A 27,568-nucleotide genomic window follows, 5' to 3' on the forward strand; every position below is an offset into this window, starting at 1 on the left:
GAGACTCTTCTCAGATCGTGCTAGTTATCCCAGCATGCAGTGCTGAAAGAATAGAATATATGCAGATGTGTACATTGAAATCTATATAATCCTGTTTTTAATCTTTTGAATTATAGTTGAAAATTCCAAAACCGCCAATCAACCACCAATCAACCACCGATCAACCGTCAATCAACCACCGATCAACCGTCAATCAACACCAAGCAAATCTCTTTTTTATGATTAGAACAAATGTGATTTTATGTCACACATTTCCACGTTATCTTAAATCACCATCTAATGAAGAAAAAACAGCTAATGTTTTCACTTTGAAGCTACTTTGAGAGGACACACACACACACACACACAGACATAATAATAGTGATGTATGATAACCGTTCCTCTACCTCTGCAGCTGCTCTTGAGAGGTCTTGTAGAGGTGGATGATTAGGTTCACTGTCAAGAGGGAAGATGTGAAGATGGATGAATAGAAGGATAGAGGGATGGTCCAGTGGTTGGCTAATGATGCTTCTGTGCCTTCCTCATGTTGTTATCTGATCCTGGTCTTTGACTTCATCTCTAGAGAGTGGATCTTTTTTTCACATGTTGACTACAAACACCAAGCTACTTAACGTATGATACCAAGAACTTTGATAGCAAACGGACGTGTTTCCACGTCTAGTAGCTAGAGAGCAACATGATTGTGGAACTGCAGTGTGCTTGTGTCCACCTGAAGAATATAAGTCTTTTAAGTATATATGACTTATGACCCTACTGTCCAAATGTCACAGCAGAAATCAAGAGTCATCAGACCAGGCAACATTTTTCCAATCTTCGATTGTCCAATTTTGATGAGCCCATGTGAACTGTAGCTCCAGTTTCCTGTTCCTAGCTGACAGGCAGTGGCATTCAGTGTGGTCTTCTGCAGCTGTAGCCCAGCTGCTTCCAGGTTCAATGTGTGTTCTGAGATGTTCGTCTGCAGACCTTGGCTGTAGTGAGTGGTTATTTGAGTTGACTTCCTATCAGCTTGAAGCAGTTTGGCTATCCTTCTCTGACCTCTGCCATTTTTGTCCAAAGAATTGTCAGTCACTGGATATTTTCTCTTTTTCTGACCACTCTCTGTAAATCCTAGAGATGGCTGTGTGGGAAAATCTCAGTAGATCAGCATTTTCTGAAATACTCAGACCAGCTCATCTGGCACCAACAACCAGGCCACGTTCAAAGTCACTTAAATCACCTTTCTCCACCTTTCCAGCTCCTGAGGGAAGTATCTAGCTCCAAATCAGCTATATACTCCAGTATGTTCATCAAATAGTTTGTGGACAGACAGTGGCTTTACTAGAGCTCTTTAACTGAAAACAGCTGCTGCTGCTGCTGCTGGACATGAAGTTGATGAGATCCCTGAGACTGAACCTAATAAGAAATGGGTTGTGAAACCAAAACCATGAGCTAAAAGAGGCTGAAATGCTCCATAAAGTTCAGGGGAACTGCAGAGTTGGATTATATGTGGGTTTGTCACTACGCAAGAACCCTTTCACATTACAACCATATGAAAATGTTGAGCTGCACTCTTACTAACCCTTATGATTATAGTTGGTTTACGAACATTTGCTAGTGGCTTATTGCAAAATGAGGACATTATGTGACATTATAATGTAATAATGAATGATTTATTAACCAATAATAGAACCATTAGTTACAGCTCATGAATCATTTATAAAGGGTGCTTGGTGATTTAAATAATACCAGTGTAGAAATACTAAAGTCCTTATTATTTTTTCATTTAATGTCATGTTTTAGCCATTATTTTAAACATATAGCCCTTTAAAATATTACAGTAAGCCATAAAATCTCACCATGTGGTAACTCGTGTAATTATTAGGATGTAAACTCAGCCTTAGGTCATTAAAACTCCCAAACTCCCTGAAACAATAACGAGGAAATGACCTCAGTGTTCTCAGTAGAAACTCGGGACATCCACCTTTAAATGAAGCTGAAGTCTTATCTGGAGTCTTTATTATAACCAGAAAAACTCATACTGTTGCCATTAGACTGGTGACTCTTCTGACGTCACGCACACATGCACACACACACACTTACCTGCAGGCTCCTCAGCAGCCTGTCACACAATGATGTGTGTTGATGCCTGGAATAGGAACTTTGCATTTAAAATATCTGTCAAACACACGATAGATTGATTGACTTATTCTGCTCCATCCAGCCCACACACAGCCAAGTCTCACATAGACATACACACACACTAATTGATGTATGTTGACACACATACACACACACACAACCATGCACACAAAGTACACAAATGTGATTTTAAACCAGTTTTAAACTAGCAGCTTGAAGAGTTTCTAAAACACACACACACACACACACACACACACTTACACACTTTTTTCATACCAAACAGGTAATAGCATCATTTTTCACAGCGGAGCCGGCGTCCCCGGCCTGTACGGCCCTCATTAATCTCCCTAATGGAGAAGTAAGTGATCGGAAATACAGGCTTTAATCATGTTTCCTCTGTTTCCTTGTCCAGGGCTGAAGGCTTTCAGCTCAACACTCTGAGTGTCTTCTGTTTGTCTACTTTGTTCTTCTTATACCTCTCAGTTGATTCTCTAACGTTACTTGATTGACAGGCCTGTTGATGTGCAGGAAGTCACAAGAAATGGTGTCACTTGTCAGTGTGTTGAGATCAGAAGGAAGGCAAATTCTATCTTCTCCCACAGAGCCCATCTGTTGGTCATTACCTTTAGCTGCTGTTGGTACAGTATGTTCCCCTCTGGACAAATGAAACCTGATGCCTGAAGACAATTTAAGTTTCATTAGCAGCTTCTGAAGGATTTATAACTGCAGTAGAATCAAAGATTAAGTCTTTAGATGTTGGCTCTCATCCCTCTGGCTGGGACTATTTTTACTATTATTTCCTGTAGTCGTCCTCTTAATTGGTTGGTTTCCTGTTTTTGTTTTGTTTTGTTTTTTTTTAAATCACTTTGTTTAGAAGAAAAACAACACACAGATTAATATCCATGACTTTAATTTGACATAAAAGTGCAGTCTGAGGTGAAATTAATGAGTATCTGGTTAATTGTCTTCTCCGTGTTGGCTGTGGTGCTGCAGCAGTGGTCAGTCGGTGCTTTTGTTCAGCAATAAAAGAACTATTGTGAGTGCTGAAGAGAAGGGAAAGAGCATTTTATCTGCTTTTGGCTGAGCTGACACACTCCTACATCACACTCTGCATCCTGATGATCTCTGGTGCTAAACTTGAATTTACTCCTCATTTGCATTTTACTTCTGACACAGCAGCTTACATCATCAAGAGATTAGCTTCCTTGACCACCAACAAGACAAATCCTGATCCAGGACCCTCAGACTATGTATGTCCCAAATGGACTACATTATGTTGGAGTTTTTTCCCATGTTACCCACCACTACATTTGTCTGAAATTCATAAGTCAGTTATATCTTCACACAAACCATATTTTTTTAGATTCATTGCGACTTATACTTTACTAGAATATAATTATGCCAATGTCCGGCATGAATAAGTGACTATAAATCTGCTTAGAAATCTGAGAAAAAATGGCACCCTTTAACTCTAGAACTTGCCTGGGAATCATCATGTGATTAACTTTTCTTCAGTATCAGTGTAATCCAGTGATAGCTGTCCATTTTGCAAACAGCAACTGCTAATAGCGGAATAGAGGAAGTAGTCATAACTGTAGTTATAATAATAATAATAATAATAATAACGGTCTGAAAACATGTATAGTACAGCTGCCATGAAACTTGATGGAATTTATGAGTAGCCCAGCTTATTCAGAGAATGAAAATATATGTATGGCATGCCTGTCTAATATGCAGGTATGGACTGTGGGACTGTGATAAATGCCTGTGAATAAATAAAGGAAAAAAATTTGCAAATTAGCGTTGGCATGGCACACATGTTTTCAACAGTACCACATGGGAATGTTGTTGCACTGTGCTGTTTCCTGCAATGTCTAAATCACCTTCACTTAACAATAAATATGCCAGATATGCCCACATCTTGTTTTGTAGACCAGTCTTGGTGAAGAATAGCTGCCGTGAGGCTCTGCTGGACTTAGGGACTTTTTGCGTCCCTAAGTTCAACTGAAGCTGTGTGGCATGGTCCTGTTCTGCAGTCTCAGTACATCCTCGTTTCTCAGACTGATATTTCAGCACTGCCACTAGCGGCTGAAAGCTAATATTATAAGAATACTAATGCATATGGCAATTTAAAAGATTAAAGGATATTTTAGAAGAATTCAACAGCTACAGTGTCCATGAGTCACAGCCACAGAGGTGTTCTCTGAGCCTCATGATAGCTGCGCATGGCAGTTGCTGAAACCTAAAATGAATTTCTTGCAAATTTGCTAATGTAAGAAAGCATTTTAAACTGTAATTTAACTTGATACTCATCTGTGTTGTGACATGTAAAGACATGCAAAACAGAGACTCATTCTCTGTTTCCTCTGTCTCTCTTTATCCTCATTATCTCTTTCATCTCACATTCCGACTCACACACTCATACACCAGGGAACACAGCCATTCAGATGGTGTCAAGTTGTACCAGAGCAGCCATTTTGGCTCTGCTGAGGGAATCAATGGCCCATTCTGTCTCTGGCCATATTGTGTCTGAGAGCTAATCAGCCACACAGGCCCCATAATGGAGGCAAGCAGTGTGCACACACACACACATGCACACACATGCCACACTCATACTTGTTTTTTCAAAGGAAAATGGAAGGCCAAGAGAGAGACATACCCCAGGATTAAAGCAAAGAAAGGGGGAGGAAAATGAAGGCGTCAGCAGACCTGTAAGAGAAGCAGAACTGCCTGAAATTAAATCAGTCAAACTCAGTGTTGCATACAAATGTGTATGGAGTCCATGCGGTTACATCACAAATCTCCTAGCAACCATGTCCAGCAGAGTAGTGGTCGTCCACTGGAGGGTTGGCAGTGTTTGAATAGAGGTGTGTGTCTGTTTTTGTCGCCTCACATTCACAGGCAGAGTGAACCGTCTTGATTTCATGTTACATCTGAGACGTGAAACACAACAGCAAAGATGGAGGCTCATAAAGAAATTGTGTGTGCGACCTTGTCTTTAGGTAGCTTCTGTAGGCTACATCCTCAATGTCTTTGCCTTCTCAGTGAGTGATGGTGGATGGGAATAAAGGAGCAGTACGCATTTTAATGGCCTACTTAATTCAACAGGTGTGTGTTTGTATGGATATCACACGGTAAGAGAGAGCTGGGCAGAGACAGGCCGGTGTGGTGTGGTGGTGTGTGTGTGGTGTGTGTGTGGTGTGTGGTGTGTGTGTGTGTGTATAACCGCCATATATTGAATCCTGCCTCCGGCATCTGAAAATGCAAACAGATCTGAGTATAAACATGCAGGCCACAAACGTACACTGGCAGCTGTGTACTTCTATACAACACTCAGTCCTAACCTCGACCTACAAAAATGTCTGATTACATGTGTCCCCACTTACATACATAATAATCTTAACTTTCCAAAAAGGCTCCCAAACAGTGTCTTCACTGTCCTTTCCTCACTTGAAAAAAACATATTTCAAAAATGTCCCCTGTCCAATAACGACCTATGAAGGCCAGTATAGATGAGTGTTCAGTACTGTGTGTCTGTCATGGACATTTTCCCATGTGGCCTTCAAAACAAATGGTTCTTCAGTGTATACACACAAGGTCTAGTGGTGGAAAACACAGACACGCTCACTTAAAAATCCATCAATGCTCCATTGAGGCCACCAAATGAGGACGTTCTGTTCTATGTTTAGGGACGTGTAGGTTTTTTTTTTGCCATACATGTACAGTATATTACATGAACATAAAAACCTGTTAGGCCTCGGCACAAGATCTGGACCCAAAAGCACAAATCCAGACAGTTCCGGTTGCACAGCCTTAGTTTATTTCTGTCCAGGGTTCGGTACACAGTTAATCTTTCAGCGAGTGGCAAACAAATCCAAGGGGTCAAGCAAAAGGGAATTCCAAAAAGACAAGCAATAGTCATACACGAGGAAGTGATCAAAGCTATGGTTAATGCTGGTTCTCTCAGTCAAAAAACTCAAGACGAACTGTCACTGAGTTCAGGAGATAGGCTGACTAAATACAGGTGGTGGGGGAACACCAGGTGGAAAAAATCAAGGCGGAGTCAACAATCAAACCAAAAGGAAACACACAAAGGCATTTGTTAACACTACCAAAATAAAACAGGAAGTGACAAAAGGGACAGGGAAACACAGTTATAACTGAAATGACACAAACTTGATAGACATTCTGAACCAAATCAACAAATCTGACGAGACACAACAAAACCTCTATATTTTTCAATTTCTCTCTCATCCTTTGAATCCCTTTTAAAACACGTATTCAACTGAAAGAATGAAACTTTAACCAATAATGTTACTTTTCTCTCTAAATGCACCTTCAGTTAATCTGGAGAAATTTCTAATATTATACTAATTAATATTGTCAAAATGTTCCACCATGCAATGCCAATTTATAAACATTTATAGAGGAAAATATTGTATTCCTTGTTCCACTGTGTTTATCTGACAACTACAGTTTCTAGTTGTTCTCATCACTTTTCATCATCCCACTTTTGCAGTTTTAAGGTCTTAACACAAACAACACATTGTGAATAAGCTATGCAAAAATGGTAAATGGACTGCACTTACATAGCGCTTTTCTAGTCTTATCGACCACTCAAAGCACTTTGCACTACAGGTCACATTCACCCATTCATGCGCATTCATACAGCACTTGTTCTAAACACACAAAGTCCTTTTCAAACACATTCATACACATTCACACACCGATGACACACATCAGGGGCAAATCAGGGTCAGTATCTTGCCCAAGGATGCATTGGCATGCTGACTGGAGGAGCCGGGCATCAAACCACTGACCTTACAATTGGTGGGCGACCACTCTAACTCCTGAACCAAAGCCGCCCCAAATACTCTCCTGAAATATTGAGGAGCTCCACCACTACTGGTCATATTATATGATGTTGGTTGGACAGCTGGACAGTTGGACAGTGAGATTGGTTGATGCCTTTATTCACGATGTGAGAGCTCTGAAAAATCAACCCCACACTGGAAAAAACTATTCTAGTTCACTACTATTTATGTTCTGTGTTTAAAATGGCCCCCAGAATATAGAGACCTTCTCCTGTATAATCTGATGAAAAAAGTTTTATGATGTGATTTGTCTACCACTATTTGTCTTGCTGCTGCTGCTTTCTTTTTGTCTAGGTGACTATGTTGTCGCCGACATCCTTTCAGTTTCTGTATTTTCTGTCTTTTTTAGAAGATCAAAACTTACTTTCTCAACCAGCACATAAATTCCATCCACCCACTCTCTTCTTCCTTCCATTTCTGCCTTTCTCAGCATTGTCCTATCTGCATATTATAATTGAGGTCGAAAGCATTTTCTGTCTATATGAGTCTGTATATATTTGTTCTGCCGTGGCGACCCTCTCCTCATGGTCATTATGCACCACACTCCCTCCACTTTGTATGCAAACTAGATGACAGCTGGACCTCGGACGCCCGCCGGCCAATCGAAGCCGGGTTTCGGCGGCGAGGTCGGACTTCACTGACGCTTCTGGAGACAGATCAATAACTACAACGATCCCTGCGATGTCTGTCTGAGATGTTTGGTAATGACCCGCGCTGCTGCCGCTTCTATCTGTCTCTCACCGCGCCGCTGCAGTGCATCTCCCATGAATAAATTGCGCCTGATGAATGCCAAAGTGGCTTTAAGGTTGTGACTGGACTCAGAGGAGCTGGTCTGCTGATTGTTGAATGTTTTGGATTCGAGAGGAGCTACTTTGAGTCTCACTTGTCCATTTTAATGCAGCAGCTAGTTTACTTTGTTTCCTGTGTATTTTCTATTGTGGAAAATTGTTTACTTTGTCAAATCAGGGCAGTTAGAGAGAATACAGGTGTACAGGTTTTCATGTTGGCTTCACCTAAGGAGTGAAGGCTGATGGAGACTGGGTTGGAAGAGTTTATTTGTTGAGTGCTGCAGAATCTTTTATGCCAAAATGGAAAAAATGGAAGTTTTCCAAAGACTTTTGTTGATGTCTCTTATGCCCATACCTTAGTAGAAAACAGAAGCGAGTGCATTGAATTATTTTATATGTGAGCTAGGTTCCACCTGATGGCTTAATTGCTGTAGGTCTCTGCACCACCAGTCAGTAGTGGCATCAGTATTCTCATTAAGTGACGAGTTAATGATGACTTTACACTCAAACCTCTTACATTTGGCTGGTTCGACAGGCTGCAGATCAGAGCCTGTTCCATCTTTAACAATAGTATTAACAATTAATATTCTATAAACTTTATTGAATATTGTGTTTTATAAAGCTAGAGTCCAGCATCCTCTGTGGCAGCTGTGTGCTGTGGATTTAATGAAACTGTGAGCTGTCATCACTCCATCCAACTGGGTCCTCAAGAGGCAAAGAAAAAATCAAATGCGACGTGTTCAAGCACAGAGTCTTCATCTGGATTTATGAGCCAAAACATGTTGGTTGAACAGAGCTCCAACTCTTCCAATAAGCTTCTGTTGCCAAGTTGTCTTTCATGCTTGCTGTGGATTTGATGCCATATCCATAGCTGGCATTCATGTAGTTCACAGTGAGGCATTATGGGACACAACAAAGGAAACCTGTGAACTAGCAGAAAAGCAGAAAAGGGTCACAGCAGGGCAGAAATTGGCAGAAGCTGGCAGCCAAAACACCCTTTAAAATAATCACCCTGCAAAATAATCAATGAAAAGGAAAACAAAATATGCATGAATGTTTCGCATGGCCCATGGGGGCCACCATAGAAGGGAGCACCTGAGTGAACAAATCATTTCTAGAGTCTTATTTTCAATCATTGTCTAAAACATTTAAGTGGGTTTAGTAGTGTACAAACTAAGTCACAAAATATTTTATTCCACATTTTTAATGCATGTGGTGCACCAAAGTCTTAGTCCATCATCAAGTCTATAGGGGGACATTTCTATTATGCATTTTACAGTGTATTCCTCTAATTTCTTTTCATCATTATCTAACCTCACCCACCTAATATCTTTGGAATCCTGACCCACCACAGGGTTTCCTGACCAGCAGTGTGTGTAAAAGTGTAAAAGACAGTGAAATGGTTACTCATCCCAAGACGGAATTTATTTCTTCACGAAGACAAGAAAGAATCATTTTTAGAAAAAGAGTGAAATATAATATTACTTTAAATCAGAAACCAGAAGGAGACGGTCATGTGAGACAGCATCAGTTGTTTCAGCAAAAACCCCAAAAAGTCATGTTCAATTTCAAATGACAGTGCCCTCTAATGGTCAGACTGCATGTCACAATTTAATATGTGATTGTGACACCATGGGCATTAAACAGCCTCCACACCTCTGGTTTCAGTCTCTCCACCACATATTGGACAGGCGCCTTTCTACTTTCTTCTAGCAGACAGGACAGTGTAGAAGTCAGACATCACCTTCTTCAACAGCACTACACAATGTCACAGGACTGGATATGTCCTTCAGCTGTTTTCATAATAATTGCCATGTGCACAGTGTCAGGCAGCCACCCACTCAGGTTAACACTCACAGCCATTTGACTCTTTAAATGTTCATCCATCGCTGAAGCCGTGACACATGAGAAATGAACCAGGTGAACAGGAAGGAGAGTGTGAAGGTCTGAAGGGCAAAAAGTTGTCTAGTTTACTGTATAGTTCTTACATTTCAAGGACTTCTGCTTGGTCATATCAGAAAGAATGTGACTAGAACACAAGGTGTTGCACTAACTTTTCATAAAGTCAAACAGGGAATTATCTTTCAAATAGAGACTGCAGACACCTCCCTGACTTCCAACAAGTCCCAGAATGCCTTGCAACATACCTCACTGTGCTTTTCACAATTTAAGTGGAGCGAGTAATAGCGCGACTGTGGGGAGTTTTTCCAGCAGAGAAACAGATTGGAGAGTGACGCTATGGTGCCCAGTCGGTGCCCAGTTACTGAAGCATTTTCTGTCATCAGTCTCTCCTGGAGGTGCAGGATGTGATGTCATTTAGTCTCTGTTTTTAGCCCGTTATCCACAGAAACATACATAAGCTGGTAAATGAAACCAAAATACATCCACGGTGTGTTTTAGCCCCAAAACCACTTTGTCTCACCTTTCCCTTTTTGTTTTTGTAACCGAGCAGAAACACCGGTGACAAAACTGAAAGTTTGACAGTTACTGTCCTGGGAGATGGTGATTTGTAACCAAAACTGAATTCTGCTGTGGCCCTCAACGACCTGTGAAACCTATTCATTTCATTCCCTCCTTACAGAAAGAACACACTGTGGCTTTGTGTGTTGGATCTCAGGCTCCCATATACACAAGGATCTGACAATTTAACTTTCTGCAATGACATGCCGTATATTCTCCCAGAAAACATGATAATTAGAGCACAAGCTGTTCCACAGATGCAGAGACGAGTGGGAAAACAAGCAGGCTGTGTGTGTGTGTGTGAGAGAGAGAGAGGGAGACAGAGGGGGAGACATTTGTCAGAAATGAATTTTTTCAGTTTTATTAGATGTTATTGGACATATACACATTGCATTGAGTGCAACACATAATATATATAATGTATTGTAAATGTTCAAAGAAGTGCTGGTATTATGGTCCTCAATAAAGGCTCCGTAGGAAAACATCAGGTGGGAGGTTGAATTACCTATGAAATCATGTCTATTTCCTATTAATTTGTTGCTTGGAGAGAGTCTCAGAGATAAGTTTTAAAAAAGACTTTATCAGTAAATGTATGAATGTTCATATATTGTTTGACCTGATTCTTTGCTTCTGGTTTTGTGTGTGTGTTAGTGGAAGATGCCTTGTTATATTTTTGATGGTTGATCCATGTTGGATGGGTGTCAGGGTGTCTCCTCTGTCATTAGCATTCATCCTCTGGGGACTACAAATATCTTTGTAAAATGTTGTTGAGATATTTCAGTCTGAACCTAAACTGAGTGACAAAAACATCCTCAGAATAGACCCAGGAGTGTGGCTGAAGCTTGATCTGAATATTCAGGAACGTTATTATGTCATTAAATATAATCAGTAGTTTTGCCAGTTGTGTAATATCAGTGTTTGTGTGATTATAGGGTTGGAAACAGAGTCTGACTCACCAGTTCTGAGGGAAAGAAAGCTGTTTGGACAATCATACAAATATCTCTGCTGCCTTCATACACAGCAAAATCAAAAGTTAGATTTAGTTAGATTTTCAGTGTTAGAGTTGAAAGTAAAAATATAGAGTCATTTCAACTCTTGCTAAAGTCTATTTCAACTACAAGATAGTTAATCCTCAGACAATGTCAGTGTTGATGCAGAGAGTTAAATGACATACTCTGCTAACAGCTCTACAGAGTTGATTTCACCAGGTAGCCAGTGTTATTGCCAGAGGTCCAACGTGTCTGTCTTTGAGACCAGCCAGCTATTGTCTTTATTTTTGACTGGACGTGACCAGACAACACTCCAACAGTGACCAGGAGCATTGATGTGTGTACATCTAAATAATAATTACCTACCCAGTACTATTTATTTTAGCTGATGGTTTAATGCTAAATATCCCGGTTGCTTACGTAGCGTTAGCTAATCAACTCGTCATGTACCGCCTAGTTAATTAGAAAGAATAACCTGAATGAATTAATGGATCTAGTAATGTTTTGCTCATGGGGAAAATAGCAGTTAGCAGTGCACTGTGCTATTGAGGACTGCTGTCCATTGTTTGGACATGTTTTTGTAAAACCAGTGCTGTCAATATGTGGTGTGGCAGAAAATACAGGTTTGCTTGAAATCCAAACTTATTTAGTATGGTCTTGTTTCGTTTCCTTCTTTCATTGCAGTAGGGAATAATATTTTAATAATATATGTTGAATTTAACTTGATAGGTGTTGAATTAACACTGCTGATTTGATTTTAAAAGTTGTTTCCAGGCTAACTGGTATCACTGTTTTTTCCCACTTGTAACTATAATAACAATGATGGTATTTGTCATTAAACATTTCTCTTAATTGACTGAATGTTGAATGAACATGACACACATTTCTTTTGCTTCTCTCTCTCTCACACACTCACTCAGACACACACACTTCCTCAGACCATGTAATGAACTGCCACCACCCTCTCCAGACCTTATTATCATGCATCGAGACACCTTTACCTGCTCTTTAAAATGGGACCCTTCAGTCCGTCTTCAATCTCTATCTCCATCCTCTGTCACTCGCCTGCTCCGTCTCTCTTTGTGAGCAGTTATAATGGGCTGGAGGGATGAGTGACAGCCGCGGACAATGAGGAAGTAGAAAGAGAGGGAGAGGGAAAGGGAGAGGGAGCACTGAGACCAGGCTCATCCTGTCAGATAGTAAGACCAATGAGAAGGCAGAGAGAAGGAGTTGTATATGGTGGTGGATGATGTAGTAATGTAGAAATAGATAAATGAAAGGACGTTCAGAAGAACTGTAATAATCCTCTATACATTTCTTCATATAGGCAGAGCACAGCATACATACAGTATAAGCTTTTAGCCCTGTTAGCTGTCACTCAGGCGTTATTCATTAAAGGAAGAAAATACAAAGTAAGAACTGACCAGCAGGAACTGCAGTTTTCATAGTGATTTATTGGCCGGTATAAAGTAACAAAACCTCAGCTTACTCCAATGCAGCACAGGTGATTTTCAGTAAAATCAATGTAACCAGTCTTCCAGGAAGAGAGCCAGACTGAGAGGTGATTTGAGAGTGGTCAGAAATGCAGGACGTGTGACGCACATTGACTCAGAGAGACTTCTTCCCATAACGAATCATTTAAAAGACACGGACGTCAAATATGAGTACCTCTGTCAGACGCCTGTCGGCCTCTTGTCTCACTCATGCAGAAAGAGCAGTGGTGTTGTGTGTGGACAGAAAGATCAGGCTAATCACAAGTAATGAATTACGTGGGTTGTCTTTCTACCAGCCGTTTGAGCTGCTGATATAATGCACCTGTCAAGTCAAGTCAGTTTTATTTATATAACCAGATATCACAAATCGCAACTTTGCCTCAAGGGGCGTAACAATGAGTACAACATGTGACACGCTATCTTTAGACCTGATTCAGATAAGGGACGACCCCTCCCAAAAAAAAAAAAAAAAAAAACAGAGGAGGGATCCCTCTGCCAGGACACACAGACATGTGATAGATGCTGTGAGTACAAATCAGCCAGACAGACGGGACCTCCTGTCCACTGTGGCGAGGGGACGCAGAGAGGTCCCAGGATGGCACAGAGAGCCTGAGTGGAAAGAGAGGAGGAGAGAGGGAGAGGTAGCTTGGACAAACATGGACGACATTGGAAAAACAAAGCTTTATAGATTCATTCTATCTCACAGCCAAGAATGATGGTGGTGACAGCTACACAAACTGGAAGTTAAGACATAAAGATGAGTTTAGAGTTCAGATCTAAAGGACTGTGCAGCCTGCTGACTTCTTCTTAACTCACTGCAGCTTAACCAAAAATACCAACATTTGGAAACAATCTTTGGCTGATTTAACTTGATTTAACTGCAGTGGTCTGTTCACCTCAGGTTACAATAACCTGAGTCACAGTCACAGTTTGTCACTATAAATGCTAATGTGTTATATGTTACTTCATGTCAAAGTTCAGCGTGTGATCTTTATTTATGGGTTTTAATTTCTTACAGTGCAATAGGATCTGACTGTTGAGTCTGACGTTTTCATGCAACGTCCTCAATGGCAGTCTTTCAAATCTGTACTTTTAATTCTATATCATAAGTTTACCTGTGGCCAGTCTCACCTACAGGTGGAAAAATAAGCATCTGCAGCTCAGAAATAATGACCATACTTGTGAGGACAAATAGACACTGAAAAAGAAAGACTAAGACAAAGTGTGAAAGAGAGTTATGAGTGGAGGCGGATGTACTGATACAGATGTGTGTGCTTGTGTGTGTGTGTGCATGTTTGTCCGAGTCATTACATGCCTGCGTGCACATCTAGTCTATCTGCCGTACGCCAGCTCTGTGTAAACCAAATATAGCGCATGGGTTTGGTGTGATTACCACTCAGCCACACCGCTGCCAGCCTCTCGTCGCCTGCCGTCTTCTTTAATGAAGCCCTTCTCTGAAAGGTCGCAGCGGTCCCCGGTTATAAAGAGCCATAAGGCGGCCGTCCTCCTCATATTTACACCCCAGAAATGCCACACAAAAGGTGGCATTAGAGACCAAGTTTTCTACTGGAAAAGTTTCAAAGAGAAATGATGATGGTTGTTGCTCAGGTCTCAGAGTGGTTCATAAACAGCTGTTTGATCAGAGTGCAAAGCGATTTCTGCGAGTTGTCTTCCCCCACACGTCACAAACAGAGCTGCTGCTGCTGCATCATATATGATGCTTGTACAAACAATCTGAATTCATTTTTTTCTAAAACTATTCATTGGAAGTCGTGTTTATGAGTCACAGGAGCACCATCTGCACATTGTTAGCTGAACATATTGGAACTATTTTAATCAGAGAGTAAAGAAAGTGTGGATGAAATATTTTATTTAATCACTTATATAATGTTTAAGAGCCAGAAATTCAAGAAGCAGACTTTTGATAATAGTTTGAATTCCTCAAACAGCCAAGAACTTTGAACAGTAAAAAGAAAATTAGTGACAACTTTCCCTCAGTAACTGCTGCAGTGCTGCCTCTGAACATGGACTCTGCAGCAATGAAACTTTAGAAGGGTGATGTACTCGCCTCACAGGTGTGATTCCCACCACAAACAGCAGCCTGAACGTGATCACTTTATACAACCATCAGCAAAAAGTCTTACACGTTCATCATTTCTTTGGCGCCTTCTCAAAGCTGAAAACTGACCAAAAACAGAAATATCTCAGTCAGTTACTTCTCGGGCCACAATTAAACCCATCAAGTTGACGAAAACACAAAACTTCATGTTCTTCGTTGTTGTTATTTTTTTTTTCTTTTTAGATTTCTCTCTTTGCTGTAACATCTGAGAGTGGATGGTTTTTCATTGTGCTCTGAGTTCTGGGTCTTTTAGATGGTTCTTTTTTTTTTTTTTTTTTTTTATCTCTGATTCTGTGAAACCCTCCTGAGATCAAACAGGCTGCTGCAGGCTGTTTGTTTTGCATGGATGTGAAACTGTAAAATTGTGTTAGGTTAAAAAAAAAGAAAAAGAAAGAAAGAAAGAAAGAAAAACAGGCTGGCTTCACATAAGATATCTCACCTTACAGTTTCTATTTTTCACCTTTTACAAGGTGAAAAATTGGTTCTCACACTATGTTACTTGCTTCTTGTAGATTTTATTTTGATTTTTTTCTGCTTTGTCACTGAGACACTCTTTCACACACACACACACACACACACACACACACTGCAAGGGAGTTTCAGTTCACACTGCAGTCGAATGGATTTAGATGTGTTGTCTTCCCAGCGTATCAGAGTCTCCTACCTCAGACTAGCCTTGACCCCCTCTGATCACATCTCAACCATCAAGCAACCCTCTCCACCACAGAGAGAGCTGTTTCTGGCCAATAGGATCCATCCAATCGATCTCATCTTTCACCTCATATTTGAACACATCTTAATGATTTTCTCCAGCTGTTCCACCACCAGAATGATCTGTTTTCTTTACTGTGTTGAAATACAGACAAGCGTTTCCCGGAGGCTATCTGAAGAACAGCTCTTGTGCTCGGCACAGATCCAGCCGAGGAGAGGAGGCAGGAGACTGAAACAGTTGGTGGTGAAGAGTGGTCTCCATGCCTGCGTAGCAAGCGGTTATAACGGGGTCTCATAGTGAGTTTTGCAGGAGCTCCTCACCCTCTATGGACTGAGTAAAATAAACCCGGTGAAGCTGCATATTGTTGAGGAAATGGCTTCATTTTCAAGCATATTTATCTTTTCGTGTGTGGTTTCTTGTTGCCAGTCTTGCCAGACTTTAGGCTTCCAGTCCCTCCGGAGATCAGATGGAAGACAGAGGCAGAGAGTGTTAGAGGTCTGGTTTTGTCTTTGCACTCACTACACTCACTACTTTTTTTTTTAAACTTGTCAAATCCAACTTTTGAATGGATTTATCTGCTGATGTGTGAAAGGTTTCTGATAAATACCAGCGAGAACTTGTTGTTCCTGACATTTTAAAGGCCTTTGTTTATATATTTAGGCAGACTGGATATTGATGTTTTTATCATGTGAAGCTGAAGCAGTCACCAAGCATGAACATTTTTGAAGGACTAGTGTCTTTTTAGGCATTCTCAGAGGTGTTGCATTATTTCACTGACTGTGTGGACTGACATCTGGTAAAATAGACGGATCAGAACAGCACATCACAGTGTAATGTAAAAACAGAAAACCTACTCCAGTTGCTATAGCTTTTTTTGAGTTTGAGTTTTGATTTTGAGTGTGCACATTTAGAATACAATGAGGCATCTTCAGGCCTTTTATCACAGCAGTATTTGGTTTAAAATTGGATCAAAGCCCAATTTAAACTTGTTATTTAAAGTGTCTTGGATTCAAATAAAATCCAAATCTAAGATTTATTACAGCAGGACTCACCAACCAGTTGGCATTTAAGTCTGATGTATTTCCCACTTCATTCAGGCCTCTTGCACTTTGAGCTGCCACACAGTCAAACATTTAATGTAAAGGACAGAGCTGAAATTAGTTTATTTTATTCACCAGTGGCTCCATGTTAATGGCATCAGTTTCACTTTCAAGTCTCAGCAGTGGAGACCTAAAACCAGATATCACTCAGGGTAAGAGGTATCTGTTTTTTATGCGTGTATTTGATGAACTGATTCAAGGAGTTCAACACACCTTCTTGACTCAAAATCAAGTTGCAGTACCAGAACATGAGGCCTCCTCGTTCTCTGCTTTCTTCTTTTCCTAAGTGAACTCTTATCTTGCGAAGAGCTGCTTTCAGTGCACCTCTCATGGGCTTTGACTCCCACCGAGAGAGGATTCTTTCTCTCTCTCTCTCTCTGGTTGTTTTTCATTCTCTGACAAAGCGAGCAGGAGAGGACGAGCGCTAGAAGTATCTGTACTTGTCCTGACAGGATGAACTTGACCTCCAGTCAGTCTTGGAGTCTCAGTGGCCTGGATGGAGGTCACAGTGTTGCTGTTAAAAGCAACACTCCCTGAAGTACTGTGACACCCTGCAGCTCAGGACTGTGGGTGTGTGCATCTGAAAAAAGCTTAAATGTGTTCCCTGCACTTTGTTCTTACACATGTGCTCACAGCAGTGTAGATTTTGATAAAACTGAGGACACCAGCTGTGATTGTGTTCTGTGTGACTCTGGTGTATTTGTGTGTGTGTTTCTCTGTTCATGTGTGTCTGTTGATGTTTGATGGAGTCCTTTGGATTCACCTGGAGACTGTGATACAGAAAGAGAACCAGATAACAAGCTCAAACTCAGACCAGGAGAAGAAAGGTGTGAATCCTCAGTGTCAAAGCTGACTTTAACAACAACATCTTGTCAAGAAGGCACTCCATCAGACTAATGATGTTCTCTGCTTCATATCAAACCTAATCAGGGGATCTTTCCTTCAACTCAAACTAAGGATGGTCTGTTGTTTATTGCAAAGCCCAGATATCTTAAGTTCTTCATCATGGACTGAACACGTTCTTTTTACTTCATCTTAAGTTGAAGATGTTCCCTTTTCAACAACCTAATCAACCATATAGGTCATAGCTCTTCTGGATATAAAGAATCCGACTCTTTCTTTCCTCTCACAACTCCTGAGACTTGTAGAAATGCTCAGTGTTGAGTGGATAATTTATAAAGTCATATATGAATAGGCAGTTACTTGCTCTAATTTCCACTGTATTGGCTGAAACAGTCCATTTTCAGGTCGTCCATCGGTCCAATTCTCATGAATGCAATATCTCAGTTTTCAAGTACTTTTGTGTATTTGAGTTGGATTAGAAAACTTCTGCTTCTGTTTTCTGAGGGTATCAGAATAAGTGCAAGTGGTCATCCAGTGAAGTATTAAATATTGTCTCTGTTCTTCAGTCAGCCCTCAGCTACAGATGTTCTTTGCTCTTTAGTCTTTCTCAGACACAAACTGTTGCCTGTCTCTCCAACCTAGGAAGATGTTTTCTTGAAGAAAAAATAAATAAATCTGGAACGTTGAAGAAAAGTACTCTGCAGAGAGAGAGAGAGACATCTTCCCATCAGACTCAAATTTGTGTCTCGATTTTCTCCCCTCCAGCATTAGAGCAAAAGTGAAGAAGAAAGAAAACTATGGAGAAAACTGAGGAACCAGGGAGATGGGGAAATCCTCATATCAGAGAAACAACAGACTCAACATCATTGTTTTTGGGCCATTTCTGAGGCACATTCCCCAGCAAGCATCATTCTCATGGGTTTGATCCCAGTATGTGCCATTAACACGGTGTTAAAAGCAGCCTGTCCCTGTTTGCTGCTGCTCCCATCGCCTGTTAATGCTTGTTGTCAGGACTATTAATCCCAGAGAGAGAGAGAGAGAGAGAGAGAGAGAGAGAGAGAGCGAGGGAAGGGGAGAAGGCAGTAGAGCGTAATATAAACCAGCTAACTCCCTAATCCCCCCCTGTACTGGACCACTGACATCCCCTGAGCCCTGCTGCCGGCTGCAGAAATGAAACAGGAACACTCTGAAAAACACACAAGGCTTCTTTAGCTCTGCATCTTTCATTACTTAGAGTTACTTCGCTTCCCTCTCACAGACATGTACAACAATTTCTTAAGTATGTTATTAAACATGCCTTTCTGTGGCGCCTTGTATCTCAAAGTTTTTCTCTTCTTGGTTCCTGCTGAAGATGTGTGTCTTTAAACCTGCAGTGCAGAACGTTTGTCTCCCCCCTCTGGCAGTGAGAGTAATCACACAAACACTGCTGATGTGTGCTGAAGACGCCAAAACCAAACCAACAGTGATTGGTGATTGGTGATTCAGTTGTTTGTATGTTCATTTGTAGTCCCACAGTTTAAATATAATGCTCTGGACACAATACTTGTTAGTAAAATGAGGTCATTGTTCGTTTGCATCTTTTCATTGGATTTGCCTTCATATTAGCTTTTGCCTAAAATATAACCCCTGATTCTGTGTTACATAATGATGCTCACATTTTATTTTTGTGTATTCTCAGTCCATCATTTCTTGGAGCCAAGCAGCAGCTTGTTTTTGTACATTTAAGTGTGGAAACTAAACAAGTTAACATCCAAAAATAGACGCTAGAGATAACAATGTCTTTACCCAGAAGCAGTTCATCACTCAATATTTAGCAGCGGATTCTGTCTCACAGCTTTCATGTATCTTGGCCCATCCGATCAATACCTCATCAGCACCTTGTAAGGTTGATGTGCTGCTGCTGCAATTTAACAAACAATTCAGACAGTTGCTGGTTCTCTCACAGACCGCTGGGTCTTATGCTGTTGTCTCTGTTTCTTGGATATGAACTGCAATTTCAGTAGTGCACACAGCAGATTTTAAGTTCTGGTATTAGTATTTGCAATTCACTTGTTTATTTATTAGCTCTAGGTTTTCTCAATGAGTTCAGTATTTTACCATAATGTTTTAAGAACTGGAGAAGCAGCCTGGTATCACCAAATGGTGTATGAATAACATGCCCCAAACCAAATCAGTTAAATGTCATGTCTGATGAGAACAAGCTTTTAATTGAAGGGTGTTAAATATAATGGCTGCCTCCTTGTCTGAGTTTCAAAGTCAGTGCCGCGGTCAGCTGGAAGGAGCGAGTGCAGATTTGAAAAGAGATATTTCAGCTAGAGAACAGAGTGTTGCACAGGCTCCCGGTGCAGAACTGACTGCAGGCTGTGTTGATGCAATGATTTTGATCTTTCCTGTTTTTTATTTATTTATTTTTCAACTTAACTGGCTTTGACTGGATCTCGGTGAACATCAGTGCGCCGCCTGACTGCACTTTGGTTTGGTCAATAACAGATATGTGTGTAGGAACTTAACGAAGTTCGGTGAACTGTAAATAAGGAGAAAACAATGTGATAAGTGCAGATGTACATACTGTATCCTTTAAATGATATAGTTTTCGGGATCCAAAAACATCAAGAACTAGGAACACTGTAGGTCTTAGAGCGTAATTTTAAGGTCTTTTGTGGCTCCTACTTTGTAGCTCCTTCCACAAAAGGAACTTTGAGTGATTAAAATGTGCATTGATTTGTCGAACACAGGAATGCATATTTAAAATCTGTGTACATTAGCTGTGTAGACTTGAGGCCTCAACTTTCCACATCATACTTCTATAAGTTGCATACAGGACCTTGATTGACAAACCATCAAACAGCTTGTGAAAACAGTCCTGGTCAGCAGCAAACAGCTACGTTTGGATGCAGTATTTTAGGCTGGTAAAATGCTGAGGATGTCTCCTGCAGTGACGAGTGTTCTCTACTGTGTTTTTATTCCTCAGACAAATTAAGTGATCAAAAGGCCTGACCATGCTCTGTCACGTATCAGAGGGAAAAAAAACTGTCTGAAGTCGGGACGACGCTGTGTTTAAGTGTGTGTTTAAGATCACATCCCTGCTCCTCAGGCCTGATGTCTGCGTGATTTTCTTTGTGTGTCGTCTGGCTCTGTGCTCTCACTCGCACCATGCTTCTCACACATTTGTGTAGCTGTCAGTCATGTGAGTCAGCCTTCATCGTCGTCATCCTCCCGCCCCGTCACCCCCGGGGGCTGACTGTTGCAGCATGAAGGGTCGCGGTCACTTCGTGGCCTTGTCAGATGACATAGCGAGATGGGACGAGAGCGAGTGAGCAACCAGGCTACTGCAGCTCATGCGTCGCCACCGCTGAACTGTTGCTTCATCCTCCAGGAAATATTCACAAAATTCAACATGGTGTTTTTCAGTGAACCTAAAGATGGCGGCTGTCTCTTGGTCAAACACCTGTGCTCCAGAGCGAAATATCTCTGGCCATAAAATCTGGTTTGGATTATCATACTCCCCTGAGGACATAACACATAACGCATAATTTAATGACGTCCTGAGTTTGTCCATAGTGACACCATCAGGTCAGAGTTTTCCCTGACAGGTTAGTTTGGCCACTCCATGATGTTGAGATCGGGGCTCTGTGGGGGTTGGACCATCTACTGCAGAACCTACTTGTTCTTGTCTCTGAGGATAGTTCTTTGTGACTCTGACTGTGTGTTTGGACCCACTGTTCTGCAGCAGAATTAATCTGGGACTGATCAGACACCTCCCTTGATGCTACTGATGAAGGATAAGAGTAAAAACATTTGAAGTGCCTAAAACTTTTGCACAGTTCTGTATTACACCGATATCATTATTTATTTAACAAAAACAGGGCCAAAATGCAGGAGCAGTGTGTGTGAAAAATTAAGTACACCCTTACTGCCTCCATAGGAATTAAAAAGGTAAGTGGCTGCCAGGTGCTGCTGATCAAATGCCCTTGATTAATTGATCATCAGCAAGTGTGACCATCTGTATAAAGCAGGAGTTTCTGCAGTTTGCTGGTCTGGAGCATTCAGGTGTGTGTTACCACGACACCAAGGAGGAAAGACATCAGCAGTGATCTTAGAGAAGCAACTGTTGCTGGCCATCAATCTGGGAAGGGGTATAAGGCCATTTCCAATTTGAAGTCCATCATTTCACACAGTCCACAGGCCAGCAGTATGGCTTAGGTTTGCAAACCTGCATCTGAACAAACCACAAGACTTCAGGAACAATGTCCTTTGGACAGACAAGACCAGGGTGGCTTCATTTTTGTTAAATAGATAATGACAGAATGGAATCTGTTTTACACCTTAGGTTAAATTGAAATAATTTTGGAACCTGGTAAATACCAGATATTTTTTCCTGATATGTAAAACCAGAGAATTCAAAGATGGTGTACTTCTTTTTTATATGACAGTATTCATGGTCTCCACAGGATCAACTTTCTGGTTTCTGGTGACTTCCTGATATTTCCTAAAACCCAGATTCAATATATTCTTAATCTTAAGAGGTTTCAGGTTTTTGCTGTTCATATTTCTACGTGACCCCGCACACTGTGATTACTCATTTAAATTTATTGCTTCAAAGTTAATGAAACATTGATTTTCCTCTCAGTATAAAAATATCATTATGTGTGACTGACCAAAATACCAACTCTAACATGTTCTTATGACCAGTATCTACAGACCTTCTACTATCTGTAATGTAAATCCAGTAAGTTACTTAGCTCCATGTTCGATTAAGGTCTGATTTATCTCACCACAACTAAAAAAAAAAAAAAAAGATTTTCAGCTATCACATTGCTGTTTGTGTATCTTGAATTTATAACAAGCCATGACTTTGCAAAAATTTTGGCCACAAACACATCGGTCTCCACAAACAAAGAAACATTCTCCACTGAAAAACAGCTCTTCAAAGTAGTAAAATTGCAGACAACAAATATTTTGGATATTGCATTTTATATTTGATGTGTCTGCTGGGAAAAAAAACAAGATCAGTATGTTTCTGCCAGATTGTATCTATTGTGCATAAATACCATTCCATACGTTTTTATTATCTTCCTTTCTTTGCTCTGTCTTGTTTCTGTCTCCTTCTGCACCCATCCTCCTCACCCATACCGATCATTCAAAGCTACAATATACATGTTCTTACCTCGAGGGTTGACGTGTAATTGTTAGAGATAACCAATTTCTGTGTCCACAGTAGCAGAAAATGAACCAGAATGTAATGCAGCTGTGAGACAGGCTGTATTTTAGATAATAAAGCAGGAAGTCAGGGAGTAAAAACCCAGAACATGAATCGAAATAACATCAACTCAGAATAACAGAGTTACATAAGATGAAGAGATGGAAGGATGAACTATTAAAGGTCCGCCTGCTGTCCCAGGTGAGCCATGTACAAGTGTGTGTGTGTGTGATAATATCTACAGTCCATCTGGGCCCAGTAAAGGTTATGGTGACAGGTGTAATATCTCCAAGTAGGAGATGTCATGTGAAGTGTATTATGAGAGCGAGGCTGTGGCCTTTAGTATAGGTTAACCTGATCACTGACAACATCATCTGCACACACACACACAGAACACACTCATGTAAAAAATCCATCTTTAACTTTAGTCCACCTAAACCCGCTGATTAAAAGACCTTTTACAGTGAGTTCATTAAGTTATATTGAGTTACATGAGTGTATCTGTGTGTTTGGTGATGTGGATGCCAAATGAGGACCTGTTAGGAAATATCTGGGAGACTGAGCCTCGAAAACCGAGAGCAAAGACATGACACAAATTGATATTTGTGCATGATCAGTGGTGCACTGATGGCAGCACACTGTGTGTGCATTAATTTGTGTGAATATACTCGGATACAGTTTTTTTTTTTCTACTAGCTCCACTAACATTTCTTGGAGGTATTGACCATATTCCACTGCATTTTATGATGAAGAAAGCTCTGAAAACAGCTCTTTAAAATACTTTATTACAAATGTGTTCCCATGGTCAAGAAGTAATCCCTACTCACTCCTGAATATGTTCTCTTTGGCCACAGCAGCAACATGGCTCATTGGTCATGAGTTGGTCCAACCCTTTGGTCCATAGTGAAATACAAGGTGTGATTGATTGAAGTTTTTGTCCTAAGGTAGAAGGAGATGCATTAAACAGCTCTCATTACCTACATGTACACTTCAACTCTTTGAGTGATTCTGCAGAAAGTCAATAACTATTGTGGTTTTTCTGTTTCGGGTCATCGAAAAATGAGAGTCCGCTCAGCTCAGGTCAGCATGTTACACTAATATGTGAAATACTGCCATTAGACAAACTTACATGTGAAACATAAGCATGTAAATGTCCTGTCAAACACACGACTCATAGTGTTTTTCACTTCGTTTGGCTGATTTCTCTCAGGTTTGTGTGGGCGTTTACGACAATTTGACTTGTCATTGGATTGGAAGCACAGGTGTTACTAATGACATTAACAATGGCTCTGTTCTTTTCAAGCTCTCCAGTGTGACAGTGAGCCAACATGCACAATGCCAGGACCCTGAACTCAAGCAGCTGAACTGAAACCAGCTGTCATTCATTGTATTTTTTCCACCTGTGCTTTTATTTCTGTGACATGTCAACAAGTCTGCAGAGAGCATCTCCCTGACTCTACGGTTAGTTTGTTCTATTTGTCAGAGTTGGCATATATTAAGCTTGTTGAAGTAATAGACCATTTTACAGCAGACATTTCGGCATTAGTGATAAAAGGAAGAGCCCAGGTGTAATTAATATCATTATAAACAACTTCAATCCAAGTTAGTTCAAAGGATCTGGTAGTGTGCTCTCTGGTTCACTGGTATGGATAACTGAACCACTGAAAAGTCAAAATGAAAAAAAGGTCTGTTACTGGCTTCACACAAGCTTATGCTGCATTTAATGTCTGCAGAGTGTGAAGAACAGGGAAAACACCTCTTATTCTAAGTTTGGAGTGTTAGCACTGTATTTGAAGGTGTTTAGCCCTCAAGCTAACCTTGCAGTCACAGCAAGATGAACAACCTAAATAAGCTTCTTTTTATATGTGATGTATTTCTAGCAGTTTGTCACCAAGTTAAACTGGATACAACCAAACAGTTTACAGCATGATGCACATGAATGCAACATAATTAGCCACAAAAACTGAAGACAGCTGTTTAGATATGCAGGGATAGTAACAAGGAGCAAGATAATATACAGATGTTAGCAAGTAGCTTACCACCTGACCATACTAAACATTAGCAAACATGCAAATATCTCTAGCTAAATGCTACACCAGCTAGCTAACACCCTGTAGATGTTGTCATGGGTTAAAATGTCATGTTAGTATTTAGCATCAAAGCACAGCACAGGTGATGAGTTGTGTGCAAGATGTCCTAAACTGACCACTGTACATTTTAGCCTCACTAGTGGTGTAGCTGAAGGAACTAGGAAGCTGTCTCTGCACCTTAGCTTGATCACATTTTTACCCTGTCTGTCTGCATGTACTATACATGTGTTTGTTCAGTCATGGTCAATGCCAGATGTCCCTCCCAGTCTGTTTTCATATTATCACTTGAAATGATAATTTTTTCTTCCAGTGATTTCAGATCATTAGATTTTGAGTTACATTGTTGATTTAAGCTGCTGGTGCTTCCTCACATGGAGCCAGAAGGCATAACACAACATAACACCCCCACATGGCCATATACTCACACCATATGTTGACATGCATAACTGTGGGTGCACACACATACACTTTGATCACTGTTACCAAAACAATACATTTTATGTCATTTTCTTTTATTGTCTTTGAGCACTGTGACTATAAAACTCAGTTGACTCCTGTCATCTGGATTTAATTGATACTGAACTCACTTCAGCTACCTTGAGATGAGAACAATGTTGGTAAATTGCTGGTATATTAACAGATTGACACACTTTGAAGAACAAAGTGAGGCTGGATTTTGTGTATAGAATACTAGAACATTATCTTTCACATATTTAATTCCTCTCAGGTGTAATTTTGGCCTTATTTTCTAATTATAAACCCTCTTTAATGCTAACTATCTTCTCATGTAAGCATCACAGAGCCATGGCTAATGGCAGATGTTGAGGACCACACTTGTATATAAGCATACATTACTGCCTGAAAAGTTGCCATGAAAGTATAGGACGTTGAATAAAGCATGAATTATAAAACACAAACTTACATTTCCTAGCTTGGAATTACGACTAGAAACAGGAAGGAACACACAGCTTGACCTGCAACAACACTAAAGCTCAGTAATTAACACATTGTCTCCCATTTGTTTAATCTGTGGACAGTCAGACATGTGAAAACTGTCAGTTTCTGTCTTCATATTTACACAGACATGAGATTGATTTATTCCATAAGAATGTCAATAAGCCTGTTTCTTAAAATGTTGAACTGTTCCCTTAAGTAAAAGGAAACCTGTAACTGCAGGATCAGAATACTTTATTCATTTTAGTCATTGGAAGTTCAAATACCTTCACATCTGAGTCTCTTCTCTGGATGTGTTTACAGTATGTCGCCTGCTCCCGTAGGATATTAAAACATGAAAACTCTCTACTAAACTTTTCAGCTTGATTCAGGGTCACCCGCACAACTTATCCACTTCTAAGCTCAGCTCTGCTCTGTGCTATCAGCTACATGCTCAGCTATCATCTGCAGGATGCTGCATGTTATTAGGATTATCACACGGTGGCAGAGGACCAGATGAGCTCCGGGTGCTTTGATAAGTGCAAACTACTCACTGTGCTCTCTGTGAAAAGCTTTTGTTGTTGGCAGGACAACCCATCATGGAGAGAGCAGAGGCTTAGTTGTTTTTTGGGGGGAGGTGAACTTTTCAAACCAGCACTCCGCAATCACACAGAGACGATACAAGTGAGAACAAAGGCAGATGGAGCAGCTGTGGTTTGGTGCAACAGCTGCTCCACTGTGATTGAAGATCTCACCGCTGAACTTGAAGTGAAGCAGAATGAAATGCTACGTGCTACATGTGATTAAATGTAAGTAGTCCTTGTTAATAACCCTATCTCTTTGTGTCTCTGTCTCTGTGTCTGCAGGCAGTGGAAACTAATCTGGCCTCCAAAGACAGTCACTGGGTGTTTGTGAATGAGGTAAGACATGACGCACCAAGACATTCATAACATGTGACATTAAACATATAGTCCACTATACAAGAGCATTGTTTTACTAGGCTATATTTACCACAGTGACTCATGTAGTACCTCCTTATGTCAAGGCATAACTCTGGTATTTTTCAACCTGAGCCTTATTTTTTTTCTGGGTGGAAATGATTCATAGGAACAAAAAGCAAGAACAGAACCCAACCAACATTCAGTGTTAAAGTACATCCACTAAAGTGCTTGTTTTTGCCACTGACAGACTCAGATTGTTATTATACATATATGTCAGCATCATGGATATGACTCCTATAGAGATAGACCTTTTTATTGAAGAGTAAGATTCTTTTTTTAACCAGAAACATTGCTATATATCACTACCAGACTCCACCGACAAAACCAGTAATTTTACCAAGCAGGACCTAGGAGCTGCTGGAATACCACACACTTACTTTACTTACATAGCAATACTTTTACTTATGTAAAGGATTTGAGTACATCACTGAAAGTCACACAAAAACACAAGCAAGCTAAATGATTTAGTTAGCAGTATTCCAGAAGCTCCTGAGTTCTGCAAGGTAAAATTGCTGTTTTTGTCAATGGAGTCTGGTCGAGATTTTGGCAGCAGAGGGAATCAAAACAAACTTGATTTAAGTTCCTGTGACACATAAAGAAGAAAAGCATCAACCCAGACTTGATTTCTTCTGTTCGGCCTTTTCCAGCACCTTCTAAACATGATCCACTTTGCTTTCAGGTTGTTTTCTGATAATAGCCTCACTCCTAATAAACCAAACCACTGAGTCCGAGACTTTTTTAGACACCTTCAGGCTTTTATTTGGTGACAACAGAGCTCAAATGTCCTCACTCTTAAATTCATCTCAAAAGTCTCTTAACCTCAACATTTAGATGGCATGACACTGAAA

The 27,568-nt window shown here is 40.5% G+C and overlaps 1 protein-coding gene across 1 annotated transcript in view; it reads left to right on the forward strand.

The window, feature by feature from the left end:
* The window catches only part of grid1b (glutamate receptor, ionotropic, delta 1b), a 486,702-nt gene that overhangs the window by 372,855 nt on the left and 86,279 nt on the right, over positions 1 to 27,568 (forward strand). The window contains 1 exon segment of the mRNA XM_018666587.2: positions 26,586 to 26,639. Coding sequence (XP_018522103.1) covers positions 26,586 to 26,639 — 54 coding nt within the window.

This window comes from Lates calcarifer, linkage group LG23 (assembly GCF_001640805.2).
Source record: "Lates calcarifer isolate ASB-BC8 linkage group LG23, TLL_Latcal_v3, whole genome shotgun sequence".
Lineage (NCBI taxonomy): Eukaryota > Metazoa > Chordata > Actinopteri > Centropomidae > Lates > Lates calcarifer.